The sequence below is a fragment of the Vigna unguiculata genome, chromosome 1 (assembly GCF_037176805.1).
Source record: "Vigna unguiculata cultivar grain cowpea cultivar isolate G323 ecotype 2 chromosome 1, ASM3717680v1, whole genome shotgun sequence".
Lineage (NCBI taxonomy): Eukaryota > Viridiplantae > Streptophyta > Magnoliopsida > Fabales > Fabaceae > Vigna > Vigna unguiculata.
In genome coordinates this window covers 43,524,072-43,549,134 of record NC_140792.1, presented here as the reverse complement: position 1 = coordinate 43,549,134, position 25,063 = coordinate 43,524,072, and the positions used below count along the sequence as shown (strand labels likewise).

Genomic DNA, 25,063 nt, shown 5'->3' with positions numbered 1-25,063 from the left:
TCTTTTCTTCTCTAAAATCTGTCAATCCATTTCTTTAAGGAATGTCACGTATCATGCAACCAACTTCAACACATGACACGTTCAGATTTCAATGTTTTTTACATAAAACGATATATCATATATATAACAATGTCTACAAAGGTTAATCATAGTAATTTGAATTTACTTAAATCATATGAAATATCATCATAACATATTCTAAGAAAATGAAAAAATATTTTAAAGTCTATATACATCGATTGTTCAACTAAATTTGATACATCCATCGTCATCACAACACTAAAATTAGAGCATGGTTTTATAACAAAACCTTAAAATTTTTAGTTGGTGATGATGGTACAACCTGGGTCACAGTGTTTTCTGGCCCATTGTCACTGTTGTTCTGTATGGAAAATGGGTAGTTTTAATTTGAAAAAAAAATTATATATTGAAAAATTGGAGAGCATTGATTAAATTTAAGTAAATTTAAATGTGGAGGTTGATATTTGATTTAGTGTTTTTAAAATGATGGTGAGTGAGAGTATATATAGTGCTAAAATGGGAAGAGGAGAAAGAAACGGTCCATTTGCGAAGGGTTGTGGGGATGAGAGAAAGAGAGGGATGAGGTGATCACAAAGCATAGCTGAAGAAAGAGTAATAAAATGGTAAAAGTTTAATCAGAGAAGAGATAGAAACAAATTCTAGGGTTTCCAAATCATTCTTCCCTCCAAACCAAACACCCGCATTCTTTCCTCCCAAGAAAGCGGGTTCACCCTTTTCCCCCTTCCTCAACCGCATTTCTTCCAGGTTAATCTTCCTCTTCCATTTCTTATTCTTTTTTCGATTTTATTTTTGTCTTCAAAGTCACATCAGAGGGATCAGATTTCGGGCGTGTATGTTGCGTGCTGTTTGATGCTTGGATTGGAATGGTTTTCCTTTTTCCGTTACGCAGTCATTGTAAATTTGTTTGTTTTTGTTATTATTCATTTTTTGTTATTTAGTTATTGTTATTGTTATTATAATAACGTGATGACATCACTTGATTGTTGTTTCATACCTTTGTTAGTAGGTTTGTGTCTGATTGGGTGATTGATCCAGGGGAGAAGGTGCTTGGCAGGGAGGGAGGGGAGGAGAGTGGTTGTATGAAATGAAACAACGAGGGGATATTGCGGATCTTTCCTTACAATATTCTGCGTTTGTTGTAATATTCGGTGAATTTTGATTTAGTTTTGAAAAGACTTAAGTTTGAATGAGTTTAGTTTGAATCATGGATTTGGAATCTTCTGGGGATTCGGTGATATGTTGCAAGCACTGCGGTTGTGAGTGTAGTGATTGCTCCATGGCAGCGCAATCTTTACGGAATTGGTCCCGTTCGGTGAAAAGGAAACACATGGAGTTGGATCGGCGCGGGCAAATCTCTGATCCAGGGCCGGCTTGCGATCCAGTGGCGCGTGTTGAAATTGGAAATGAATGTGAGGCCTTACGGCAGGCTGTTAGCAGCCAACAACAATCAATACAGGATTTGTATGCTGAATTGGAGGAGGAGAGGAGTGCAGCCTCCTCGGCCGCGAATGAGACCATGTCAATGATATTGAGGTTGCAGAGGGAGAAGGCAGAGCTTCAGATGGAAGCGCGCCAGTTCAAGAGATTTGTGGAGGAGAGAACGGTTTATGATCAGCAGGAGGTTTTATTTTTGGAGGATATGTTGTATAAGAAGGAACAGGCTATTTACTCGCTCACCTGCGAGGTGCAGGCTTATAAGCATAGGTTGATGAGTTTTGGCCTCACTGAGTCCGAGGCAGAAGGTGATCAGGATGAATTTCCCCCTTACGAGTATCCTCCTTTGAGATGTAAGGCAATGCATACTTGTGCTGATACAGACAATGATGACATAGATATTGATAAATATGCTTTTGGCGAAACTCCTAAGGACAGATTGAGGAACTTAGAAAGTAGGATATCTCAAATGGAGAGAAGCCCCACTTATAGTCAGGTGGATGGGGAATTCGGTGGAAAAAATATTTTTGAGAAGGTGATAGTTGGACAGTCTCCAAGATGGACTAAACATTCCAGGAAATTTTCTTGTGATTCATCTTCATTGTGTCCGGAGTATATGATGGATTCCCCTAGCTTTAGGAAGATGGATTGTCCCTCACAATCGGGGGACCTTCCCAACTTGAAGAAGATGGATAATGTATCGGAAGCTGGTGATGATATGATTGATAAAGTCTATACAATTGACTCCGAGTTCAAAACTGGATTTAGTGTTTGCGATGATTATGCAAGCACTCCAAGGGGATCTGTTTATAATGCAGATTTTGAAGATCCACATGTAAAGAAGCTTTACATGAGGCTTCAAGCACTTGAGGCTGATAGGGAATCAATGAGGCAGGCAATCATTTCCATGCGCACTGATAAAGCGCAACTTGTTTTACTGAGAGAAATCGCTCAAGAATTGTGCAAAGAGATGTCAGAGCAAAAAAGAATGGCAGCGAGGTCCTTTATTGGCAGCTTCTCATTCTTCACAGTTTTCAAGGTGATTTAGAAACAGTTGGTATCTGGAAATTATATGATAATCTGGACTCCTATCCTATTTAATTAATTTGGCCATTTTTTGCTGAAGTTTCCTTTGACATAATCTCTATTGAACTCATAATTGAATATTTTGTTAGGAGCCACACTTATTCTATTTCATCTTGTTTTTATGTTTCAGTGGATTGCATCAATTGTTTTCTGGAGAAAGGAAGCTCATAAAATCAAGTAAGTAGTTCGTAGCTTTAGTTTTTGTTTCAGAACTTGTATACCATACCAACTAGTGCCTGGGTTTTTAGTTGTTGAAAAGCATAGTCTCCCGCAGTTGGCATAATCAGCTGTAATTCACAACCACCTTAGACATACATCATTTATAGAAAACAATAGTGTAGAAGTATTCTTATTATGCATAATGCATGAAAAGAGTGCTATAACATTGATCCAGGCATTCTGGATTTCTGAAGGTTTTTTATTTTCCTGGGAAATTTCACTGACTGGCCTTTGATGTTCAATGTGATAAATATAATTTTAATGAATTGTATTAAATGCTTGACATGAACATAATCCCTAAAAAAAAATACGTTTCTAGTTTGGAACAGGACCAACATTGGGTGTAAAAACCTTTGATTATAAATTAATTCCTCATTAATTGCATTTTTATACACAGTCCTCTCGAAGCAGAATTGTCGGTATAACAATTTTAGCATAACAATTTTAGCGAGTTGTTGTGTCTGTGTCTATTAATTATGATAGTATTTCTTACAAATGATTTTAGCGGGTACATTTTTTAACCAGGATGCAAAGAGAAAATTTTGTTTGAGTGATCCTAGAGTGATTGCTTGACCACAAATTATCCATCATCTCAACTACTTATGATTGTAGGTATATGTTCGGGTTACCTTCTGACAACGAAGGTTTGCTAATGCTGCTTGACAAAGGACAAGGACCCCATGTAAGGTCATGGAGATATCTTCAGAGTACACAAATGGGAGAGTAGTTCTCCAATTATCGTTTTAGCATACAGGGTAGGCTCATCTGTGGGGGTGGAAGCACCAACCGAGAGTCTTGATCATACTACAGTATTTTTTTTTTTCTTTAGATTTTTCTTTCCAAAAGAGTGGTGACTTGTGCAGTATTCTTTTATTTCTTTTGTATGAAATTAAAATGTATTTTGTTGGTTGATTGGTGATGAAACTTGCATTCGACTAGACATTTGAGCATTCTCCCTCGAATTTGTTGAAATTGAGTCGAGGTACATGTCTTTGAACACTGTAAGTTTCATCGCCACACAGTTTCTATTCTATTTTCAGATTTTGCTGTACTTTACTATAACTCAAAACATAATCATCAGGTATTCTTTTTATGGGACAGAACTTACTGTGACGAAAACAACTCTTAAGATTTTGTTGAGTTTAAAAATGTAACTTTTTAGCCCTCAATTAATTAACAGTAATAACATAGAACTGGGTGGGTTGTTTGTAATTTTAAATCATTGGGTAGCATCATCTTTTGTCATAGAATAAAGCCAAAGTTTGGTGTCATTTTTTGCATTTTTCAGACATTCCTTCAAGGCATAGGGTGTTTTGAGTGTATATCCAGGGACTCGTTAACTTGAAGAGGAATGTGACTACGTTTTTTCTTTCACTGCTGAAGTGGAGATTATACGAAATTAACTGAAAAAAATCTGTATAGCTAATCTTATGATTTATATTCTAGTTTTCAAGGTCCTCCTTTCTTAGATGACGAAAAACAGAAAGAAAATAGAAGTTAATTTTGATTATCTTTTATACTGATTCCTTTTTCCTAAAAGTATGAGGAAATATCTTCAATTTGATAAAACACCAAAGCTCAAGAGGAAGATAAATTCGTAGCAGTTTCTGTTAATTCATTAGGTGTCTGCTAGAAAGGGCAAATTATATCCCTCACTTAGATTTTGCTGTGGTCTAGGATGTGCAGAAAATTAGAGAGAAAATATGCGTGGTGTTGTGTTATCTTTAATTTACTTTATTAAAGGGAAAAAAAATCACTAATTTAAACAATTGTAAAGGATTAAATACATTTATAGTTTTTTTTGCAGAATGAAGTTTTAATTTTTATTAAAAATAAATCATACACATAAAATTTGAAAAATATTGTTTTTAATCCTTATAAAATTGTGGAATTTAGTTTAAACTATAGTAAAATAATTTTCTTTATTTTTTTCATTTTTTATATTTGAAATCATTGATTTTTTGTTCAAATATTCAATTTAGAATAGATAACAAATAATATATTTTATAAATATTAAGAAAAAATATTATTCGTTGTTATTATGTAATATAATAAGTATTACTTGAAATAGCCATTTAACATGTCATATAATATTATAAATAATAATTAATAATAATAATTTTGTGGACTTTATAAAAAATTATAGAGATCAAAGTAAAAACATTTATTTTATATAAAATAAAAATATATTTACTCAATTTTTGTTATGAAATAATTATAATAGTTGTTTTTCATTTTTTTTTTCTATTTCATATTTAATTCTACTATATAAATGGTAATTTTTGAGATGTTTTAACTCGAGAGTTATATCATTTTAATTTATTCTCTGTTGTTCTCCGGTGTTCTCTTATCTATCATATAGTTAGAATTCTTATTTTCATAAATATAATAGATGGACTAAATTAAAACAAACATGACACACATAAGTTTTTTTTTTTTTTTTTGAAGTTAAAAAATATAAAAGGAAATTAAAATTATGAAAAATTTTCACAAATTAATAGGTGACATGTGATAACTTAATTTAAAAATAATTAAAAAATTAAAAAATAATTAAAATTTTTACGAAATAACGGATACACAGTTAACATCAAAAGATGATCAAAATAAACTAAACCTACCGATTTTAGAGAGTTAAACAATCGATTAATAATCAATAAGCAAGCGTTGTTCTGATCCATTGCAAGTTAGTGTGCAATATAAAATTACTTTTATTATCATTTAGTGACAGCATAATGTGCATCCAAATATATGAATTAAAAACCTTGAAAAAATGTGGTAATATGTAGAGTATAAAAGTTATAGATATAGCATGAACATGTTATTATTGCATCATGTGGTTTGTTTCAGAAGATGAGCTATGGCAGTGGCAGCAACTCAATTCTGAAAACGCTGAGGCTGAAGAATCCCAAACTTGTGTTGTTGGAGAGTTGTTGCAGTGTTGAGGACCTCAAAATCGTCCATGCCCATTTGCTAAGAACCCACCTTTTCTTCGATGTCTTTGTAGCAAGTCGCCTCGTTGCTTTCTGCATAGACTCAACTACCAACTTGCTTCATTACGCCTTAAGGGTTGTCTCCCAAATAAAAAGTCCCAACCTTTTCATCTACAATGCTCTCATCCGAGGTTGTTCCACCAGCCAATATCCACAAAATTCTTTTCACTATTACATCAAAGCTCTACGCTTTGGTGTCATACCTGATAATATCACTCACCCTTTTTTGGTTAAAGCGTGTACTCAGCTTGAGTCTGCACCTATGGGCATGCAAGCACACGGTCAAATTGTTAAGCATGGATTTGAACTTGATTTTTTCGTTCAAAACTCCCTTCTTCATATGTATGCAACTGTTGGGGACATAAAGGCTGCAAGGAGCATTTTTCAGAGGATTGGTCGGTTTGACGTGGTTTCGTGGACTAGCATGATTGCAGGGTATCATCGGTGTGGAGATGTTGAATCTGCATGTCAACTGTTTGATAGAATGCCCGAGAGGAATTTGGTGACGTGGAGTACGATGATTAGTGGTTATGCTCGGAACAATTATTTTGACAAAGCGGTTGAGATGTTTGAGGTTCTTCAGGCGGAAGGGGTGGTGGCTAATGAGACTGTGATGGTTGGTGTCATATCTTCTTGTGCTCATTTGGGGGCTCTTGCAATGGGGGAGAAAGCTCATGACTATGTGATGAGAAATAACTTAAGTTTGAATCTGATTCTTGGGACTGCTGTAGTTGATATGTATGCAAGATGTGGGGACCTTGGGAAAGCTGTTAAGGTTTTTGAGCAACTGCCGGAAAAGGATGTGATTTGCTGGACAGCTTTGATTGCTGGACTGGCCATGCATGGTTATGCAGAGAAAGTACTGTGGTATTTTTCAGAAATGCTGAAAACTAGAGTGGTTCCAAGGGACATTACGTTTACTGCAGTGTTGTCAGTTTGCAGCCATGCAGGGATGGTTGAGAAGGGTTTGGAAATATTTGAAAGCATGAAAGAAGATCATGGAGTGGAGCCAAGATTGGAGCACTATGGATGTATGGTTGATCTTCTTGGTCGTGCAGGGAAGTTGGGAGAGGCAGAGAAGTTTATTCTCGAAATGCCTGTGAAGCCAAATGCTCCAATATGGAGAGCACTACTAGGAGCATGCAGAATTCACAAGAATGTAGAAGTTGGGGAGAGGGTGGGGAAAATTTTGTTAGAGATGCAACCAGAACATAGTGGTCATTATGTGCTACTCTCGAACATATACGCTCGCGCAAATAAGTGGAAAGATGTTACTATTATGAGGCAGATGATGAAGGACAAAGGAGTAAGAAAGCCACCTGGATACAGTCTCATTGAGGTAGATGGAAAGATTCACGAATTTACAATTGGAGATAAAACACACCCGGAAATAGAGAAAATAGAAAGAATGTGGGAAGATATAATACTCAAAAAAATAAAACTAGCAGGGTATGTTGGAAATACAGCGGAGACATTGTTTGACATTGATGAAGAGGAAAAGGAAAGTGCACTTCACAGGCACAGTGAGAAGCTGGCCATTGCATATGGAATCATGAAGATTCGAGCTCCTCTACCCATTCGGATTGTTAAAAACTTGCGTGTCTGTGAAGATTGTCACACAGCTACTAAGTTGATTTCAAAGGTTTTCCAAGTAGAGTTGATAGTGAGAGATCGAAATCGATTCCATCATTTTAAAGAAGGCACGTGTTCTTGTAAGAATTACTGGTGAAATAACAATCTCACTATTTAGATATTACTACGACCATGGTTTTAGATTTAGCACAACCGGATAAAATCAAATGAATCAAGTTTCTCAAAATTATTAAATCTGAACTTGAACTAATTTGATTATACGATCAACGTTTTACTAATTTTAAAACTTTTAAAAATTTACATATCGTAAGCCTTTTTTATTTAGACATCTACTTTTAAACTGTTGTTGAAGTCAGGCTTACATGTGTTTATCAACCGACCTCTATTATATTTTAGTCAAGTTTTAGGGTAGATAGTTTCTGAAATTCATAGTTTTCGTAGTCTCTTAAGAGTGAGAGGTCTCCAAAGTATAGGGTTCTACGTTGTTGGCAGCAGGAGTCTCCTTGCAAAGAAACTGCGAATGGAGTCTTGTGCTGTGGTGTGCAAAGAGTCTGAGTCTTAGAATTCTCACGAGTGCAAAGTAACCGTGAGCAACCTCATTGTAAAGATTCCTTGTACCTCATTTTCTTGAATTTAATACAATGCAATTTCTGATTTCTCGTTCAAATCCCTTTTCAATTTCCAGCTTTTAATTTCTTTAGTTTCTTTAAGTTTCTTGTACTGTATTTTACGTTTGTTGTTAAAATTCTGTGTTTGCTTTACCTTTTATGTTGTTTACCATATTTCTGAATTGCTAGTTCGAAGATAGTGTAAGTAGATGTTATTTCTTTCACATCTTGCATTAGTTTTTAATGTTCTGCTCTTGCTTTCATGGTTTATAGTGTAATAGTAGTTACTATGCCATGTTAATTTTCTTTTAGATTACGCATGATTCAGAATTGAGAATTTAATTTGTTTGGGGGAATTGAATGAGAACCTGCACATATCAAGTTTCTCAAATAGAATCTGCAGGACCCCAAAGTGGGTCTGTCTTCACTCAAGATGTCTTCTTGAGCCAAGTTGAGATTCAATTGACCAAATAGATCAAATACTCTGTTCTGGGTTTTGCTCTGTTGAATGAGTTCTGCATTTTACTATGATTATGTTTTTTAAATTCTGAACATGTTCTTTTGATTGCTGTCTTTGCAATTTGCTTAGTTTCGTGAGTAGTGGTTTCTTGGTAGTTTTGAATTCTTTGAAAGCTTGTCCATATCCAGTAGTCTATAGCATCATAATTACACTGCATCGGTTCTGCATCTGCATCATATTTCTGATTTTAAACTTCTTGCGCTGCATGCATTTTAAAATCCAGTTTCATGAATATACTTGATACCCAATTGAAGACTTTAAGTCCTGCGCATGTTCTGAATTGATTAGGTGTCAATTATTGTCTTTCATGATGCCTAGAATAGGTTTCTATCATTTGCATTCTAGTTCTAGACTTTAATTTCTGATTCAGCATTGCATATTTCTTAAATTTCCAGTTTTAACAAGTTTTAATTAGTTCTCATTTAAGGTCTTACAGTTCTTTGCATTTGTTGCAATAATTAGATAGTTCTAGGATTAATTCATATTGCATTTGCACCATATTTGAATCAGGTTTTCTGCATAATATTTAATTTCTGCTCTCATGCATCAGTCAGCCATATCTCACGCAAATTGCACCATTTAACACCTGCTCAAGTTGAGATAATGCATCTGGACAGCCTGGCTGCAGTACTTGAAACCTGATTTGCATCTTAACCTTAGGCTGCCATGCATTTCTTTTGATTGCTGCCAATTTTCATTTCCATTAGTGATTTTTATAGTTTTTCTCAGTCCTGAATCATGCATTGCATCTCTGATTTCATTTCAACATTATAAACTTGCATAAACCATCTTAATTGCATTTTAAACACTTTTTATAGAATTTTGCACACAGCATTGATATTCAATAATCTCATAGATGCAGTACATTAGGTCACTTAGGTTCTATACATGCATTACAGTTCTAAGTACATTTTTGCATAAATCTGAAACATTATTTCTGCCCATTTAGGTGTTAGTAGGCAATTTTCATTTCTACATACGTTTCTTGCATTTAGCTTGCATTGTCCGTGCATAAACATCATCTTCAGCTTGTCGATGACATTGCATCTGCATTCAACAGTTTTAGAACCCATATTCTGTCATTAAAAATAGTTCTAGTGCAGCCAAAATTGCATCTTTGGGTTTTGAAACCAGATTTTTGGTTCTACATGTATTTTCTGCAATTGAGTTTCATAATTCATGCACATTGATTAATTTGGACTTGTTTAGGCATTCATAAGAAGTTCTGCATTGCATCCATTGTTTGCACCAAAATACCATTTAAGAAGCTATTAAAAATGCTAGTTTAGGTTCACAGGCATGCATTCTGTTTTTTCACTCGTTTTCTGCATTTTAGCTTCGCACCTTTCATTCACTACGTCAATTAGATTAGTTGCATGCATTCTTGCATCTTCCATAGCATTACATATTTTTGACAGCATATTTTAAATTCATTTAAGTAGTTTATTCTTTCTTTTTGCAATTTATTTTCTTTGTACATTTCCTCCATTATTTTCATTGAATTTAGGAAGGATAAAAATGCAAATTAATGCTTAAATATACCATCTCCTATGATAGACACCAAAGTTTCTCCCCAAAACTACATTAGGGGAAATTAGGACTTTTGTTCATTTGTTGACTTGAGACGACTATATTGGTCTAACAATTTGGCGTTAACAATTTAAATATTTAATTTGTATAGTTAACCTTGCAATTGTTTTTTGAACATTCTGTTTCTTATTTTCTTTTTTGTAAAAATCTGTAAATATGATTGCTTTACAAGGTTTATATCTTTTCTGGTAAAGAAATCATGTTTAGTACAGCTTATTTACATACTTATTCAAATTGTTAAATGATTCATATATTATATTTTTATAACATAACATCTCAATGAAAACAGCAAATTTTTTTCCTTAATAAAATGACCTGAGTCAAAGCAATCCAACCTTAGAATTGATTTAATTCAAATTAAATAAAGGTTTGTTCAAAATGATGTTTAAAGCAACCAGAACTTTTGCATTTTCTCGATCATTGTTCTAATGAGTAAAGTTCCAATATTCTTTTATACAATTATTCAAAAAAGATAATTCAAATAAATAATCATAAGATTGTTTCACAATAAGCTGTGGTAATAAATTGTGCTTCTGCACAGATCAATTGAATCCTTATCAAGATCAATGGGCATGAATACATAAATTTGCAGTGTTGAGTTAACTTGGCAAATTACATGTTCTTGAGTACAAAACTTTTGAATGTATGTATAGAGACACAATAAGTCAGCAGTTTGAAACTCGTCATAGTTTTTTAATTGTGAATAAGATGCTTCAAAGTCATCAATTGCCAAAATTTGCTACACACAGTTGGGATGTTCCAATAGTTTTGGATTTAGAAGTACAACACCTCGTTAATTTCTTGGAGGGTCCAGGATCGGGTAGCCATTTAAATAAATTAACATGATACATGTAAGTTCCTTGTCTTGACAAGATTATGCGGGAGATAGCGATGCCATATAAGAACCATCACTGTACTTTACACCTTTTAATGAAGATGAACACATTTGAGGAGTGACTACAGTTTCTGGAATGCCAAAAGTATTTATGCCCTCTTGTAAACTTTCACTATCTCCGGCTTCAGATTTCGCCTTCTCACACATTGATTTCAAGGCAATATTCAACCCAATTGAGTTAAAATCTGTCGCAAAACTGTAAGGCATACGATAAAGAAACATCATTTAGATTTCAAACAACTATATATGGTAAGACTGGATGGATTATCATGTAGAAATTTATGACATTGCATAAATGCTCATGAAATTCTTCTCACTAGATACAACTTATTGTCACCTGAACAATCGATAAGTTTCAAAAAATGGGAAAAGATGGAAATGTTTTATCAAACCAAAATAACCTAATTATTCCTAAATCCTTATAGAATTTCATTGGATGTACACCCAAACTTTTATGATTCACTTACGAGAAAGCTTCATTACCAAAGTTCAACCATAAACAATATTGAAACTGTATTTGACCACATGAAATTATCCTAAAGAAACAGTCCAAATTTGTACAACAAAATATCTCAAATAAAGACTATTCATACCTTGCTTCAAAGCTTCTTCCTTCAGAGGACATTAATGCACACATACGACAAATAATCCAAGGTGGAAGAAGAGCATCCTTAATTTCAATGGTACAAAGGCCATCTGAAGATCCTTGTATAGACTCCCCATCTTTCCATATAGACCCATTATAAGATGCAGCAATGTCCTCAGCTCTTCTTGTTTCCGTATATTTAATCTGAAGAAAAAATATATGAATTCCAATTATTTAATTAGTTAGCATAAAAATATAATTACTGCAGCTTCAAACAAACTGGTCACTGAATTGAATTTGCATATGGATTCCTACACGGAGTTTCCTAGAACATAACACATTATTGACAGTGAGCTGCCCTAATGCACAAATCTGAAGATTTTAGAGCAGCTAGTATAAAGATAACATTGAACACCTAGAAAATATTAAGATTACTTCTTATAAAAGGATGGGACGATAGTTCAATGATCAACTTAAATTTGACAATTATATACATGAAAAAATAAAAAGGAAAGAAAATGAAGTCAAGAACATACGTCAGGAGAAGACAAAGCAGAATTTTGAAATGGCACAGGCGAGCACAAGACAGGAGTGTCCATGCTAGACAGTGAAGTCAAGAGAAATCTGCAAAATGTTAGTCAGCAACAAAATTAAAAATATAGGAGAAAACATCAAATAAGTATGATTTAATATATATAGATTAATGAAGCATACCAATGAACTTCCTGTAAGCAAAATTAGCTTATTTATTTCAACGTGTCTCATTGTAAAAATTTTCAAACTAATTGTTTTCCAGTAAACTTCACACTAAGCTTACAAATATTCTATCATTTGACAAGAACTTACATAACAAAACAAGAAATCTGATTCACAACATGTAATTGTTTATCAAAACATGTCAAGTCCGATAAAAAAATTGAAATCTAAGAGAAAGTAAGAGGTTGGTCACCTGTAATTTAGTAAAAGGTCGTATAAAGCATGTACATTGTTGTTTCCACTAAATACCAGCAAAGATTGTGAACTATTATCAACTTCAGAGAATGACCTTAATCGCCTAATCTGCATTATTTCAGATAACATACACCAATTAATATAAATTATTATACATTAAAAATAACTACAGAATTGGAGTTGGAGAGAAACCAGTTAATTGATGAACTTACTCTCAACACCATAATATACACAAAAGAGAAAACCAACTAGTAACAAGATGGTGAAAGACGATTACCAATTTAGAAAATACATTTTATTAATGAATCTCTTAACCATCAATAGCTGAGTTCAATTTAGACATACAAGTAAAAATTAACACATTTAATAATTTAATAGCACCAGGAAAACATAAAAGCATATTTACAAGCAATTCTAAATTAAACTCCAAATAGTTAAGTTAATGTTAACCGGAACCCAGAAGTAACAGGAGTTTGGTTTCAATATTCAGCACAAATTTATCAACAGAATAAAAAAACAATGAGCATGTGTCAGGGAAGGGAATTGATCATTTCAATCAGTCAGATATCAATACAAACATCACTAGGAAAACAAACATTGTATAAGGAGCATATAGATACAAACCTGTCCTAAGTTTTGCTTCTCTATCTCTGACAGCTCAACTAGATCCTCAGTTGCAACCTGTTCCACTTTTGAATGGCAAAGAGGCATAGAGAAACAGACATCCTAATAAAGGGTGTAGAATCGAAATAAAATTCAGAAACCATCAACAAATTAAATATTACTGCCAAAAGTATAGTTTTATAATAATAATAATAATAATAACAGCAACATCAACAATGCAAAGATAAAGAAGTTTTGCTGAACAAAAAGTGCAGACAAAAGCCATAAAACAACATGAGTACTTATGAAAAAATACATTTGAAGTCCAAATGCTAATAGTAGCAAAGTCATAGAAAAAGTACATTCCTTGTTGAGTTGTTACTCATTATGGTTCTTGAAATGATCCATTTGAACACAGATAGTATTGACAAAGGGAAATTACAAAAACCTGGTTAGAAAAATAAAAGAAAATGCCTTACATCTACCCACACCACCACCACTTAAAATATCATTCCTTGCCTTGCCTAAACATTACCACCTTCCCACACCACCACCCAAAAAAGAAAACAGAAAACAAAAAGGAGTAACCATAGACAAATTAGTAATTCATAAATAAGCTACACACTATACTTAATATGAGTAACTTACATGCTCTCGTAGCAATGATCTTAAACCTTGGGTTGACTGAGAGATATAAGCATTGCACGAATATTTGGATTTTCCAGAGCTGTCACCACCAGTAAACATCACCACAAACTGAGCAGTGCAAACTACAAAATAAAAAGAAAAAAAAATAATAATAATAATAATAACCACAGCATCCAATGTTCAAATATAAAAAGGCAAATGTGCTAATATAAAAATAATGCATAATGAAGTTGGAAGGTTCAACCAATAGCCAAATGAAGTATGCATCAATAATACCATAAGAAGTCAAGAACCTATTTCAAAAAAAAAAAAACAATGCTCTTTAAGCAGAAACAAATTAAATTACATCTTACAAGCGGACAAATGAAATTCCAGAATAGAAAAGGCAATATTTTTTTAAAGGACATCAAAGGAATGAATATATTCTACAATTACCATAGAAAAGACCACAAATGTCCTTCCGAAGCATATAGTAAAGGTCCCGGAAGGATTCTTCCCAAGCTACTTGTCGTTTCCTTAAGAAATCCAATTCTATTGCATGAGAAGGCAGAGGAAAGAACATAAGGATAATTGAGAAAGGAAAAGTAGAAAGAAGAAACCATAAATTGGCATGCTGAAAACTGATTCACAACCTCCATCTGATGTTGATGAGCTCAAAACTGATATCACAGAAGGTGGTAGAATGGATTGAGGATATATCCATGAATGTAGGCCATCAGAACCTCTCACATTTTGACTCCTGAAATAACTATTCTGGAAGGCTAACTGAGGCATGGTGCCACGCATAACTGAGCTATATAATGAAATTTGAAAGTCAAAATACCATTCACAAAAAAGACAAAAATGGACTTCAAGGATAGTTGCCACTAAAGCAAACAAGAGATGAAAAAACTACACAAATCTTATAAAAATAGGTGCTGCAACTTCAAAATACATAGAAAAACTGAAGAAAATAGTTCCCTGTTCAACCTATCAATCTAAGCCAAACAAGCTCTGTATATGGACAAAACAGTTTTTCATGATAGAAATAATAAAATAATTAATGTTGGCATACCATGGTTACTTATTATACAAGCATTATGTACCCTAGTTTATACAAACAATGAAAACCTTGAAATCATGATATATTACATGCATGATAAATGTGTTAGTTCTATCAACAACTCTATTATAACATCAAATGTCAATAGTTTTCTAATCGATTTCTAAAATGTCATGAAACTAGAATCCCACCATATAACTCTACCTCATCATTACTATAAAATATTTTATCCACAGTTGCATCTATCAGCATTGAGCATAAAATCAAAGTGTCTTCTATAAAACGATTAAGAAAACCTAAAATACCACATGTTTTCAATATATAAACCACAATCCCGGTCTAAAAGCTTTTTAATTCAGTCAGGTGCAATTATTCCATCATATGCACTTACGACTCACCAGTTCTTAGATGATGATACAATTCGCATACTGGTTTTTATAGTAAGATCCAAAGGGACCTTCTGGCCAGGTAAATTGCATTCAGATAAGAAATTTCCTAAAACAGGGTATCCATCAGCCAAATCAGCAGTTTTGTCATTAGCATAATGTTCTTCAGGTGCAGCTAGTCCTCTTAATGCTTTTCCCTACAATTTATTATTATTGGTAATAACCTGATAATGAAAATCTAAAGTGCAAGTAAATAGTTGAGAAAGGGTCAAACAGGTCTTTGTATACCAGGTCAATAGCACCTGAGCCACAAGATTTATCAACGGCTGTTGAAAGTTCAGAAACACTGAGAAATTTCCCTTGACTGCACTTTTCAAATGTTTGACAAGGTTGTAAGACACTATCTTTGTTAGTCTGACTAGACACATCAGAAGTCTCTGAGCTGACAACAAATTTGGAACAAGATCAGCATTGGTAAAACAAGACCATGGGATCATGCAAATAACAGAACTATGAGGCAAACCATGAATTTTCTTGCTGTCTCTTAGCCTCCAAATTTGAAAAAACTGAAAGATTTTTCAGATTACTTGTTTGATCCAAGGATGGAATTTCCTGAGCACAGTAACAAAATTTCATTGTTCGGGATCAATGATTTAATGAAGATGTCAATTGAATAAACTAAATGAGGGCAAACAAAATAGTAACCTTTGCATTTTCCTTTCCAGATGCAATTTTGAACCTGGGCTTTTTTGCAGCAAATACTTCATCAACCCGTGTGTCAGTGTATCTAGGGGGCTTCCACAACCCTGTTCTTTTTAATCCATTGCTCACCCCAGTGGTCCTGCAAACATAAATAAAAAGTTATAAGCAACAAATTATGAAATAATACATTGAAAGAGAAACAGAAGCTTACTTAGCAGGATCAGCCAACAGGGGTGGAGATTCAGCATTATTGTCCACAAAGCTTGCCCGTTTCAACAGCTCTCCCTGTCAAGAATTTACAGTATGATAATGATAATTATATTTTTGCTCCTCTACAATTAAATGCTAGTTATCAATATGGACAGGAAGGAATTGTAAGAATCTTAAATTTAAATATGCTATGACTATACACGGCAGGGTAGGGTAACATCAACATAGAAAGCTCCATTTCGGTTAAAAAGAGAAAAACATATACAATTACATGATGAATAATAGAGATGTAATGTAATTTGTCAGAAACTATAAATCTAAAGTTCACTCCTACACAACCATTTATACATTAGCACATAATGCAAATACCTTGAGAGCATGCACTAAGCGAAGCAAAATTCACCCATACAAATCATCCTTGCACGGATAAAAATGAATAATGTACCACAAAATATGTAACAATTGGACCACAAATCATACTCGAACATGGATAATGAACTACATTAACCTAAACAGCTTCCGTTAGAATAATCACAGAAATTGAAAGCTAAAATGCAAGTCCAAACAAAAAACTAGAGGTAACGAGGTCAACAACCAACCCTAAGTTCCGAAGGTGTCTTCTTCTTAACCATAGGCCCCGAACCAATTCGATGAGAACTCGGTTTAGCCACCTTTGCCATGTCTCGTTCTGCTATGCGCGCACTTTTACCAACCAAGTGTCATCGATATTAATCTGTAAGTGCAGATTGAGTGAGCAAGAAAGAAAATTGCAACAGAATTAACAAATTGCACAATCAGAGCAAATTTGTGCGCTGAAATTGTGGTAGCAGATATGACCAATAGCCATAGGGGATATAGATTGATAGCTTAGGTTTTCAAATTTGAATTAAATAAAGGTGAATCAGAAGCAGGAGGAAAAGGAAGAAACCAAATAGAGAGGTGAATCATGACGTTGAGACTCTACCGGAAAACGGTGTCGTATGGGTTCCGGCGCAGCAGAGGATGAGGGAGATCGAGTGAGAGGGAGGAAGAGAGAAGGCGGGACCTAGTTGAAAATGAATAGTTCATTCTTCATCTGCCTTTATATTTTAAAACGAAAAGTTTCGTTTCCCTCCTATTTGTGACACGGTCACTGTAGCTCAAAACAGTTTGAACTTTTGCAAACCATTTGCTTTCTACACCTCCATAATTGTCTTGTACACTCCCAGGGGGTGCAAAGTTCAAGAAGCACGTTCAAATATTTTGCGTTCAACCTTTTATTATTGTTATACCACAAACCTCTAATTGTTAATAACAAAATTTACTCTTATAAATGTCAGTTTTTTATTTTTCAATCATTCGCCAATTTTTAAATTATGGTATTTAGTTTTTAAAGCAATTTTGTCATAAGAAAATGGTTTTAAATTATGGTATTCAGTTATAAAATCAGTTTTGGCCAATTTTTAATGTCTTTTTAATTCTTTTACTTTATCAATAACACTCTTTTCCAACGGGATTGCATATCTTCAAAATTCCATCCTTCACTATATTTTTATTATAGATTTTGGATTACTATAGATATAAATCATATATTTTGAAAATAAATAAATAAATACTCTAGGTTGATAATGGTAATAATCGATGTAAAAACAATACACATTCTAACTAATACAATTTAAATTCAACGTAAAAACTCACGAAATAACTAATTGGTAATATTGTAGGAACTTTTAATATTTAGAAAATAAATAAAAACTATTATTAATTAAATGTGTAATTGATTTTTGAAATTAAAATAATTATTATTTATGGCAATTTGATATTTTTAAACATTATAATGTTGCTCAATAATATTTAAATACTTTGAATCTATAATTTATTTGTTTGTCAAGTTATATAAGTTGATACTTTAATCTTTAAGTACTATTTTTATAATAATATTTTGATGATTAGATGGACACTTTTTTTTGGCTCACCAAGAAGATGGACCGAGTTGCAAAATTTCCGATTCATAAAAAAATGAGTCGGGTTGAACTGACCATTTTTTTATCTCAACGCGTGAATAACATTGGTTCACTTTGATAACTCTACACGCTACATTAATGATTAGTCATTATAAATTAAAATTTTTTAAGTCTAAATTTGGATAATTTAAGTCATTTTTAATTTGACGTCCCATGCTCTTTGAAAGATAATTAGTTTAGTCTCAGGTACACATTTTTCCTATTTAACTTAAGTATTTTAAAAAATAACTTATATTTAATTGTTAAAGTACAATAAATGTATAATTAACACTGTATAAAAATTTTAATGAGAAAGAAAAAAAATATAATGTAAACACTTATGACAAAAATATTTTATATTTATATAAATTAATATGTAATTTAATTTTGTTTTAACAAAAATTGTATATTTTTTATATTTGACATCTCCAAAAAATTTCATACTTCAATGTGACAAATTTGGTACCCCTAAAATATTTATCGAAGATTCATCATTGTATATATGTCAAATGTGAGAGTCATACGTCAACTAAAGATATCATCACAACAATTTACAAATAATAATATATATATATATATATATATATATGTGTGTGTGTGTGTGTGTGTATAAATAAAAAACTTTTTCTAATTCCAAATGCAGCTAGAGATGTTAAAATGAGTTTGACCAACAACCCACCAACAAAAATACTATAAATTTCTTTTACAATTAAAAAAAAATCTATTTACTACTTCTAATTATATTGGTTAGCAATTTGATATTTTTAAATATTATAATGTTGCTCAATAATATTTAAATACTTTGAATTTTAATTTATTTGTTTGTCAAGTTATATAAGTTGATACTTTAATCTTTAAGTACTATCTTTATAATAATATTTTGATAATTAAATTGACACTTTTTATTCTACTACTACAAAAAATAAATTTAGACAAATCATTCTCGTTATAATGCAATAAACATATAAAATAATTTGCAAAAAACAAAAATATTCGTAAGTGAGTCAACCCATAAACCTATGGTGGGTTGGGCCAAGTTGCAAAATTTTTTGCTCATCAAGAAGTGAGTCGGGTTCAGCTGACTATTTTTTTTATCTTTTTATCTCGACGCGTGGTTACCCAACCCGTGTGAGCATATTGGCTCACTTTGAAAGCTCTACACGTTGCATTAATGATTAGTCATTATAAATTTAAGGCTTAAATATACATTTGGTCCCTATTTTTGTTGATTTTATTCAATTTGGTCCCTATTTTCGTTTTATGTTCAATTAGATCCTCATTTTCGTCAAATTGTGGTCAATTTGGTCCTTTTCACTAACGGTGTTTAAATAGTTAACATTTTTGAACAGTACATGCCACGTGTCAGCTCCTGGTTTTTTTAATTTTTTTAATTTTTTTTTTTAATTTTTTTTAATTTTTTTATTTCAAAAAAAGTGTCCACGTGTCAAGTCACAATTGTGCCACGTGTCAATGCTAGGGCCACGTGTCAGTTTCTGATAGTATTATTTTTTTTTTGTTCAATTTAGTCCCTATATTCGTTATTTTTGTTCAATTCAGTACCTATATTTGTTATTTTTGTTTAATTTAGTCCCAAATTTTGTGAAAATAGAACCATTTAATTTTTAAAATTGACATTATTATTACTTATTTTTTAAATTTAATTATAAATTATAATATTTAATTATTAATTGAATATAATTCTTAGATTCAATTGTTTAATAGAATATAATTATTTAAATATTATTAAAATATAATTATTTAAATATTATTAAAATTTTAAAAATATATATTAACATTTGTAAAATTTATATTTAAATTTAAAATATTTAATATTTTTATTGCATTTTAGATATTAAAATCTAAAATATTTTATATGTAAATGTCAATTTTACAAATATTAGTTTATTTTTCTAAAATATTTTGAATATTTAAAATATTTTTATATATCAATTTTAAAAATATTTTAGAATATAAATATTAGAAAAAAAAAATAATAATTATATTTTCATAATATTTTAAATAATTATATTCTATTTAGAAATTAAATATAAGAATTTATTCAATTTATAATTAAATTTAATAATTTATAATTGAATTTAAAAAATAATAAATTTAAAGATCAGTTTTACAAAAGATATTAATATAATTTGTATAAAAGATATTAAATTTAGTGTCAGACTAAATTGAACAAAAATAACGAATATAGGGACTAAATTGAACAAAAATCACGAATATAGGGACTAAATTGAACAAAAAAAAAATACTACCACAAACTGACACGTGGCACTAGCATTGACACGTGGCACAATTGTGACTTGACACGTGGACCATTTTTTTGAAATTAAAAAAAAATTAAAACAAATTAAAAAAAATCAAAAAAACCAGGAGCTGACACGTGGCATCTACTGTTCAAAAACGTTAACTATTTAAACACCGTTAGTGAAAAGGACCAAATTGACCACAATTTGACGAAAATGAGGACCTAATTGAACATAAAACGAAAATAGGGACCAAATTGAATAAAATCAACAAAAATAGGGACCAAATGTATATTTAAGCCTAAATTTAAATCTTTAAGTCTAAATTTCGATCAACTTAAGTCATTTTTAATATGACGTTTCAGGCTCTTAAAAGATAATTGATCCTGTCACAAAATAAACATATTGAGATCTTATTAGTCATAGATAATTTCAGAACAATTTTTTCCTATTTAACTTAAGTATTTTAAAAGGTAAATTATATTTAATTGTTAAACTAGAATACATGTATAATTAACACTGTATACAAATTTTAATGAGAAAGAAAAAAAAAATAATGTAAACTCTTCTGACCAGAATCCAAAGCGTGAATCTTTGGGCAAGTGACAAAATTCAAGTAATAGCTTGAATAAAGATTCTTTGACCTTCAAGTGAGTAAAAGAGTTTTAGAGCCAATAATGTCATTGTACTCCATGGGTAAATACAACCTGTATTTATTGGATTTCTTGGCTATATGAAATATCTTATAAAATAAAAGATGATAAAAATTTATCATAATTATGATATAATAGCTTGACAATAACAATAATATATTATGTAACCATGTATATTTTTGATATATTGTATAAAAGGATATTTATAATGTAATCAAACTATCGATATTTGTCCATATATTAGGTTAGTATACAACAAAGCAATTGCTCCAACAAATATTTGTGAGAATATTATTCAACCACTTTTCACCACAAATGTTAATTGAACCTTATCGAGTACCGTTTTTAGTATATTTGTTGGGCTAGGTATGTACTCAAACCCCAAGTTGAGGACTAAGAGAGTTTTTGTCCTTACAGACGTTGTTAATATTTCGATCTCGAGGCTTTCAAGTGACATCGTTAGGATTGATCACTGCATCAAAGGTATTGTCCTCTTTGAAAGTTAGAACATTGTCACAGTTTTGTCCTTAAAATACATATCGTAGGTTTGAAGGATGAAGGGATCTCAACTTCCAAGTGATGTTGGAGTGTATCGGAAGATAAGCCCCAAATCAATGTCTAAAGGGAACGAGAGTTCATCCCCCAACGAAGGACTAAGGGAATTTGTTTTGGTGCCCATGAACAACGCCAATATTCAATCAAAGTCTTTTGAGATAACATTGTTATGGTCAATCACCACCGTAATTGAGTTATTGTATGTTTTAAAGTGTGAGACTCGATAAAAGTTTAATACAGATTATTTCTTCAATATCCAAAGTATCTTTTAAGGAGAAAATCATGATGAAACTCTAAATTAAAGAATATCTCAGATACGGTAATGGATCTTTGTGATGTCACTCCGGACGGACTTAACTAGATAATAAATTATTTTTAATTGATATCTGTTTTAATTTTCTTAAATTAATAGTTAGTTAAAAGCTAATTATTTATAAAAAATATTAAACCAAAGGAAAGTAAAATTTAAAAATGAGGAAAAATAATTGTAAATCCCGACATCACTTAATTTTTCTTACAATTTCGAATTTAGAGTTAAAGCTTTTCATTAACAAATATATTGAATCAAAGAACTGTATTCTATAATAAATTTATACCGGATTGAACTTATATAATGCGATTGGAATGTTATGTAAACTGATGGGTCTCAAGATATTTGAATGATTAAATTACTTTTTAAAATTTATTAAAAGTGGTGTAATAATGACGGGAAGCATTTAAAGTATATTAATATCTTTGATTTTGGTATTGTTTGAGAAATTATGATGCTTGTCTTCTTAAGGGTGTCCGAAAGGAGAAAATGTGAGAAAGGCCCAAAAGTAGGAGAAAAACAGAGAGAAGACAGTGACGATCCGTGGTCCACGTGTAACAGAAGGAGGAACTGGGGCCACTCAAAAAGCCACGTGTCATTGTCGTACGGTGATGCCTCTGAGGTGTCCACAGTGAATTGTGGGCTATACACTTGGCGATATAATCACCGCTGAACTCATATTTTTGTTTTGAAGTATTGATTATGAACGATAAAAAAATTGCAGAATAAGAATAATTTAATATGTAAAATTAAAAAAAAAATAATAATTAAAGCTCTGGACCTGATTCCTACACACAGTGTCTAAGTAAGCATCACGTCCTTGTCACGTGAGATTCCCTTCCACTAAGGGCACCGCCCCTATCAGTTGAAAAGAAAGTTTTTATGAACAGTGTTCAGTAGTGCAGTGTAATGTAATTACTGTTACGGAAAATATTTTTTATTATTAAATTTATACAACTTTCTTTTATAATTTTAAGTATTATTTTTTAATTAATTTTCAATTTTAAAAATCACTTAAAAAATAACACATCATATTATAAAAGAAATTATTAAAATTTATTATTCAAAAATATCCTGTTAAATAAAAGGATTTAGGGAGAGCAACCTTCCGATCCTTATTTATTCTGTCTTTTAATTCCATCCTTATCATCACCTCTGCAGTTTACAAATGTCCACTCCAAAAAATATGTATAAAATGCTTTTCTGTTACTCATTGCACTTTATTTCATCAATTAATATGAATAACTATCTATATCTAAGATATTATTTGTGTGTATAGTATGCATCACTGCTGGTATTCATTGAGGTCAACTATCGTCTGCAGTATATTGTTTGTGAAGCCTTTATCTTCAAAATGAATGATTGAATTTGAAGCGTTGAAGTTAGTGAACAATAGATAGATATTTTTCTACATCACATCGGAATAATTGAAGTGGAGCATTATTTGATTGAGAGTTGGTTCATTTATTTTGAACTTTTATTTGATTAATCATGTTGGCATTCAGAAAATTTGAAATGGTAATTAATTAGCAGTGTTTGGAGTGGAGTGATACGTGGCGAGTTGTTGTGAAAGGATTGCGACCAACCATGGACAGAAAAAAGATACAGGGACAGCTCCTTATCGTAGTAACCACCAAACAACACCTTTTGGGCCACTCTTTTAGTCCACACCTTTCTCTGCACTACACCTATTCCTTATTCTCACCACCAATCTTAATTTCCATTACTGCATGAGAATGACCTCTTTTTTTTTTTCAACGTAGAAACCGTGTACTCTTCACCAAATTTCCAGTCATAGATAACGAAAGCATGCCAAAATATACATCAATGCTGTCAGACATATATGTAGATCAGATATTTATCTTTAATATTCTGATATACTTAATAAATTTCTCATCGTTTAAAAATCGAGATTAAATACAACGGAAAATTTTGTTATGAAAAATTCCAAAACTTGGAATTGCCTCTGGCGCAGGTAATGTTGATCGGATGCAAGCTATGCAGAGACCCTCCAACACAACAGAAGTTCAGTGAAACAACGTGGCATTTGTCATTATTAGGTGTACTTGATTAGCACACACATCGGTGATGATAAGGCATGCCCATGTAACGTTAAACCTTCATTAATATATACCAAAAGCGCTAGCCTTGTCCTTGACGTGCATGGCATCAAAATTCCAACCATTCGACACACACATCCTCGTCGTGTCCAAAACTCTCCGATTTTCATGGGAAATGTTGAAAACCTATTCAGTTTCAATACGTGTACGGCAGACATGGTCGGCAATGCAAGGTCAATGATGTCTTAAACGATATCAAACAAATTACTCACCATGATGCCATTCTCACCTTTGATAATCTTATACTCTAATTTAGAATAAAAAGAAGAAAATGTGAGTTGAAATGAATGTTCACGATGCATCCAATAGTTTCACATAATTTAGAAGTCGAAACTTAAGACAGTTTAAATATCGTTTAGAAATGAAGACCTATGACTGTTTCAAAGCTAACAATGTTACTAACAATGAACTTTTTTGTATTTCAGGGTCAATTTGATCATAAATTAGTAAATAGGATTCGTTCAATTTTCTTTTTTAAAATTGGGTCAAGTTGTCACGGTAGAAGACGATATTACAGATGAAGTCGTCCTCCACCCAAGCAAAGTCATCCCTACACAGGAAAGTTTCTGTGTGTGTGAACCCGTGTCTATGAACATGAATTGTGCAATGTAGATTGCAGCAACACGTGCCTTTGTTAGCATTTTTGGACAAAGCAAAGTCGATATTAAAGCATACGGTTTCCGATATGAAGTCGTCACTATTGCAGCCAGTTTCCATTAAATGGTATATTGAAGTCGTTGTGCTCCATGCTGTTTCCAATGAGAAATCGTCACCATTGCAACCGATTTCACTTTCCTATGTAAAAAACATAAACTGATTTGGGTGAAAGACGACTTCATCTATAATGTCGATAACTTGACTCCATTTGACAAAAAAAAAATATTAAACAAATCTATTTTTAAAAATCTGACGTCAAATAGATCCTCAAATATAAAACAATCCAACAATGTCACTTGATCATAACAGTAATAAACTGTTATAATATTGTATTATTTACTTTCAATTTTGGGAAGTATGAGAGAAACAAGTATCGTGACAATATTATGATTTAAAAAAACAATATCCAAATTATAACATGAT

At 32.0% G+C, this 25,063-nt stretch overlaps 3 protein-coding genes across 6 annotated transcripts; 2 read left to right on the top strand and 1 right to left on the bottom strand.

Moving 5' to 3' along the window:
- The first annotated feature begins 506 nt into the window (after nucleotides 1–506).
- Nucleotides 507–3,832, top strand: LOC114192916 (myosin-binding protein 7-like). Of its 3 annotated transcripts, none has more exons than XM_028082662.2 (4): nucleotides 507–786; nucleotides 1,078–2,515; nucleotides 2,693–2,739; nucleotides 3,394–3,832. In XM_028082662.2, exons 2-4 carry the CDS (start codon nucleotides 1,247–1,249, stop codon nucleotides 3,506–3,508), a joined length of 1,431 nt encoding a protein of 476 aa, XP_027938463.2. In that variant the 5' UTR covers nucleotides 507–786; nucleotides 1,078–1,246; the 3' UTR covers nucleotides 3,509–3,832. The 3 variants fall into 3 exon arrangements, with proteins under 3 accessions (XP_027938463.2, XP_027938461.2, XP_027938462.2); XM_028082660.2 differs by having other exon boundaries at nucleotides 1,049–2,515; XM_028082661.2 differs by having other exon boundaries at nucleotides 1,046–2,515.
- Nucleotides 3,833–5,581: 1,749 nt separating this feature from the next.
- LOC114177042 (Pentatricopeptide repeat (PPR) superfamily protein) lies at nucleotides 5,582–8,031 on the top strand. The gene has a single exon (XM_028062273.2). The coding sequence runs from the start codon at nucleotides 5,632–5,634 to the stop codon at nucleotides 7,498–7,500; it is 1,869 nt and encodes a 622-aa protein (XP_027918074.2). The 5' UTR covers nucleotides 5,582–5,631; the 3' UTR covers nucleotides 7,501–8,031.
- A 2,716-nt stretch (nucleotides 8,032–10,747) lies between these two features.
- Nucleotides 10,748–17,206, bottom strand: LOC114174309 (downstream neighbor of Son). Of its 2 annotated transcripts, none has more exons than XM_028059139.2 (15): nucleotides 17,070–17,206; nucleotides 16,705–16,838; nucleotides 16,107–16,180; nucleotides 15,899–16,034; nucleotides 15,717–15,805; nucleotides 15,482–15,635; nucleotides 15,206–15,390; nucleotides 14,398–14,558; nucleotides 14,201–14,296; nucleotides 13,766–13,887; nucleotides 13,139–13,240; nucleotides 12,513–12,622; nucleotides 12,100–12,187; nucleotides 11,571–11,767; nucleotides 10,748–11,173 (listed from the first exon to the last, which is right to left on the bottom strand). In XM_028059139.2, the coding sequence occupies exons 2-15, from the start codon at nucleotides 16,783–16,785 to the stop codon at nucleotides 10,957–10,959; spliced, it is 1,812 nt and encodes a 603-aa protein (XP_027914940.2). In that variant the 5' UTR covers nucleotides 16,786–16,838; nucleotides 17,070–17,206; the 3' UTR covers nucleotides 10,748–10,956. The 2 variants fall into 2 exon arrangements, with proteins under 2 accessions (XP_027914940.2, XP_027914948.2); XM_028059147.2 differs by having other exon boundaries at nucleotides 17,034–17,171.
- Nucleotides 17,207–25,063: the final 7,857 nt, after the last annotated feature.

Excerpts from the sequence above, each read along its gene's own strand:
- LOC114192916 (XM_028082662.2), top strand. The coding sequence starts at position 1,247 with ATGGATTTGGAATCTTCTGGGGATTCGGTGATATGTTGCAAGCACTGC. Across the intron at positions 2,516-2,692 it reads CATTCTTCACAGTTTTCAAG|TGGATTGCATCAATTGTTTT; the intron begins GTGATTTAGAAA and ends TTTATGTTTCAG. Across the intron at positions 2,740-3,393 it reads AAGGAAGCTCATAAAATCAA|GTATATGTTCGGGTTACCTT; the intron begins GTAAGTAGTTCG and ends TTATGATTGTAG.
- LOC114177042 (XM_028062273.2), top strand. The coding sequence starts at position 5,632 with ATGAGCTATGGCAGTGGCAGCAACTCAATTCTGAAAACGCTGAGGCTG.
- LOC114174309 (XM_028059139.2), bottom strand. The coding sequence starts at position 16,785 with ATGGCAAAGGTGGCTAAACCGAGTTCTCATCGAATTGGTTCGGGGCCT. Across the intron at positions 16,035-16,106 it reads CTGTTGGCTGATCCTGCTAA|GACCACTGGGGTGAGCAATG; the intron begins GTAAGCTTCTGT and ends TTATGTTTGCAG. Across the intron at positions 15,391-15,481 it reads GCTCAGGTGCTATTGACCTG|GGAAAAGCATTAAGAGGACT; the intron begins GTATACAAAGAC and ends AATAAATTGTAG.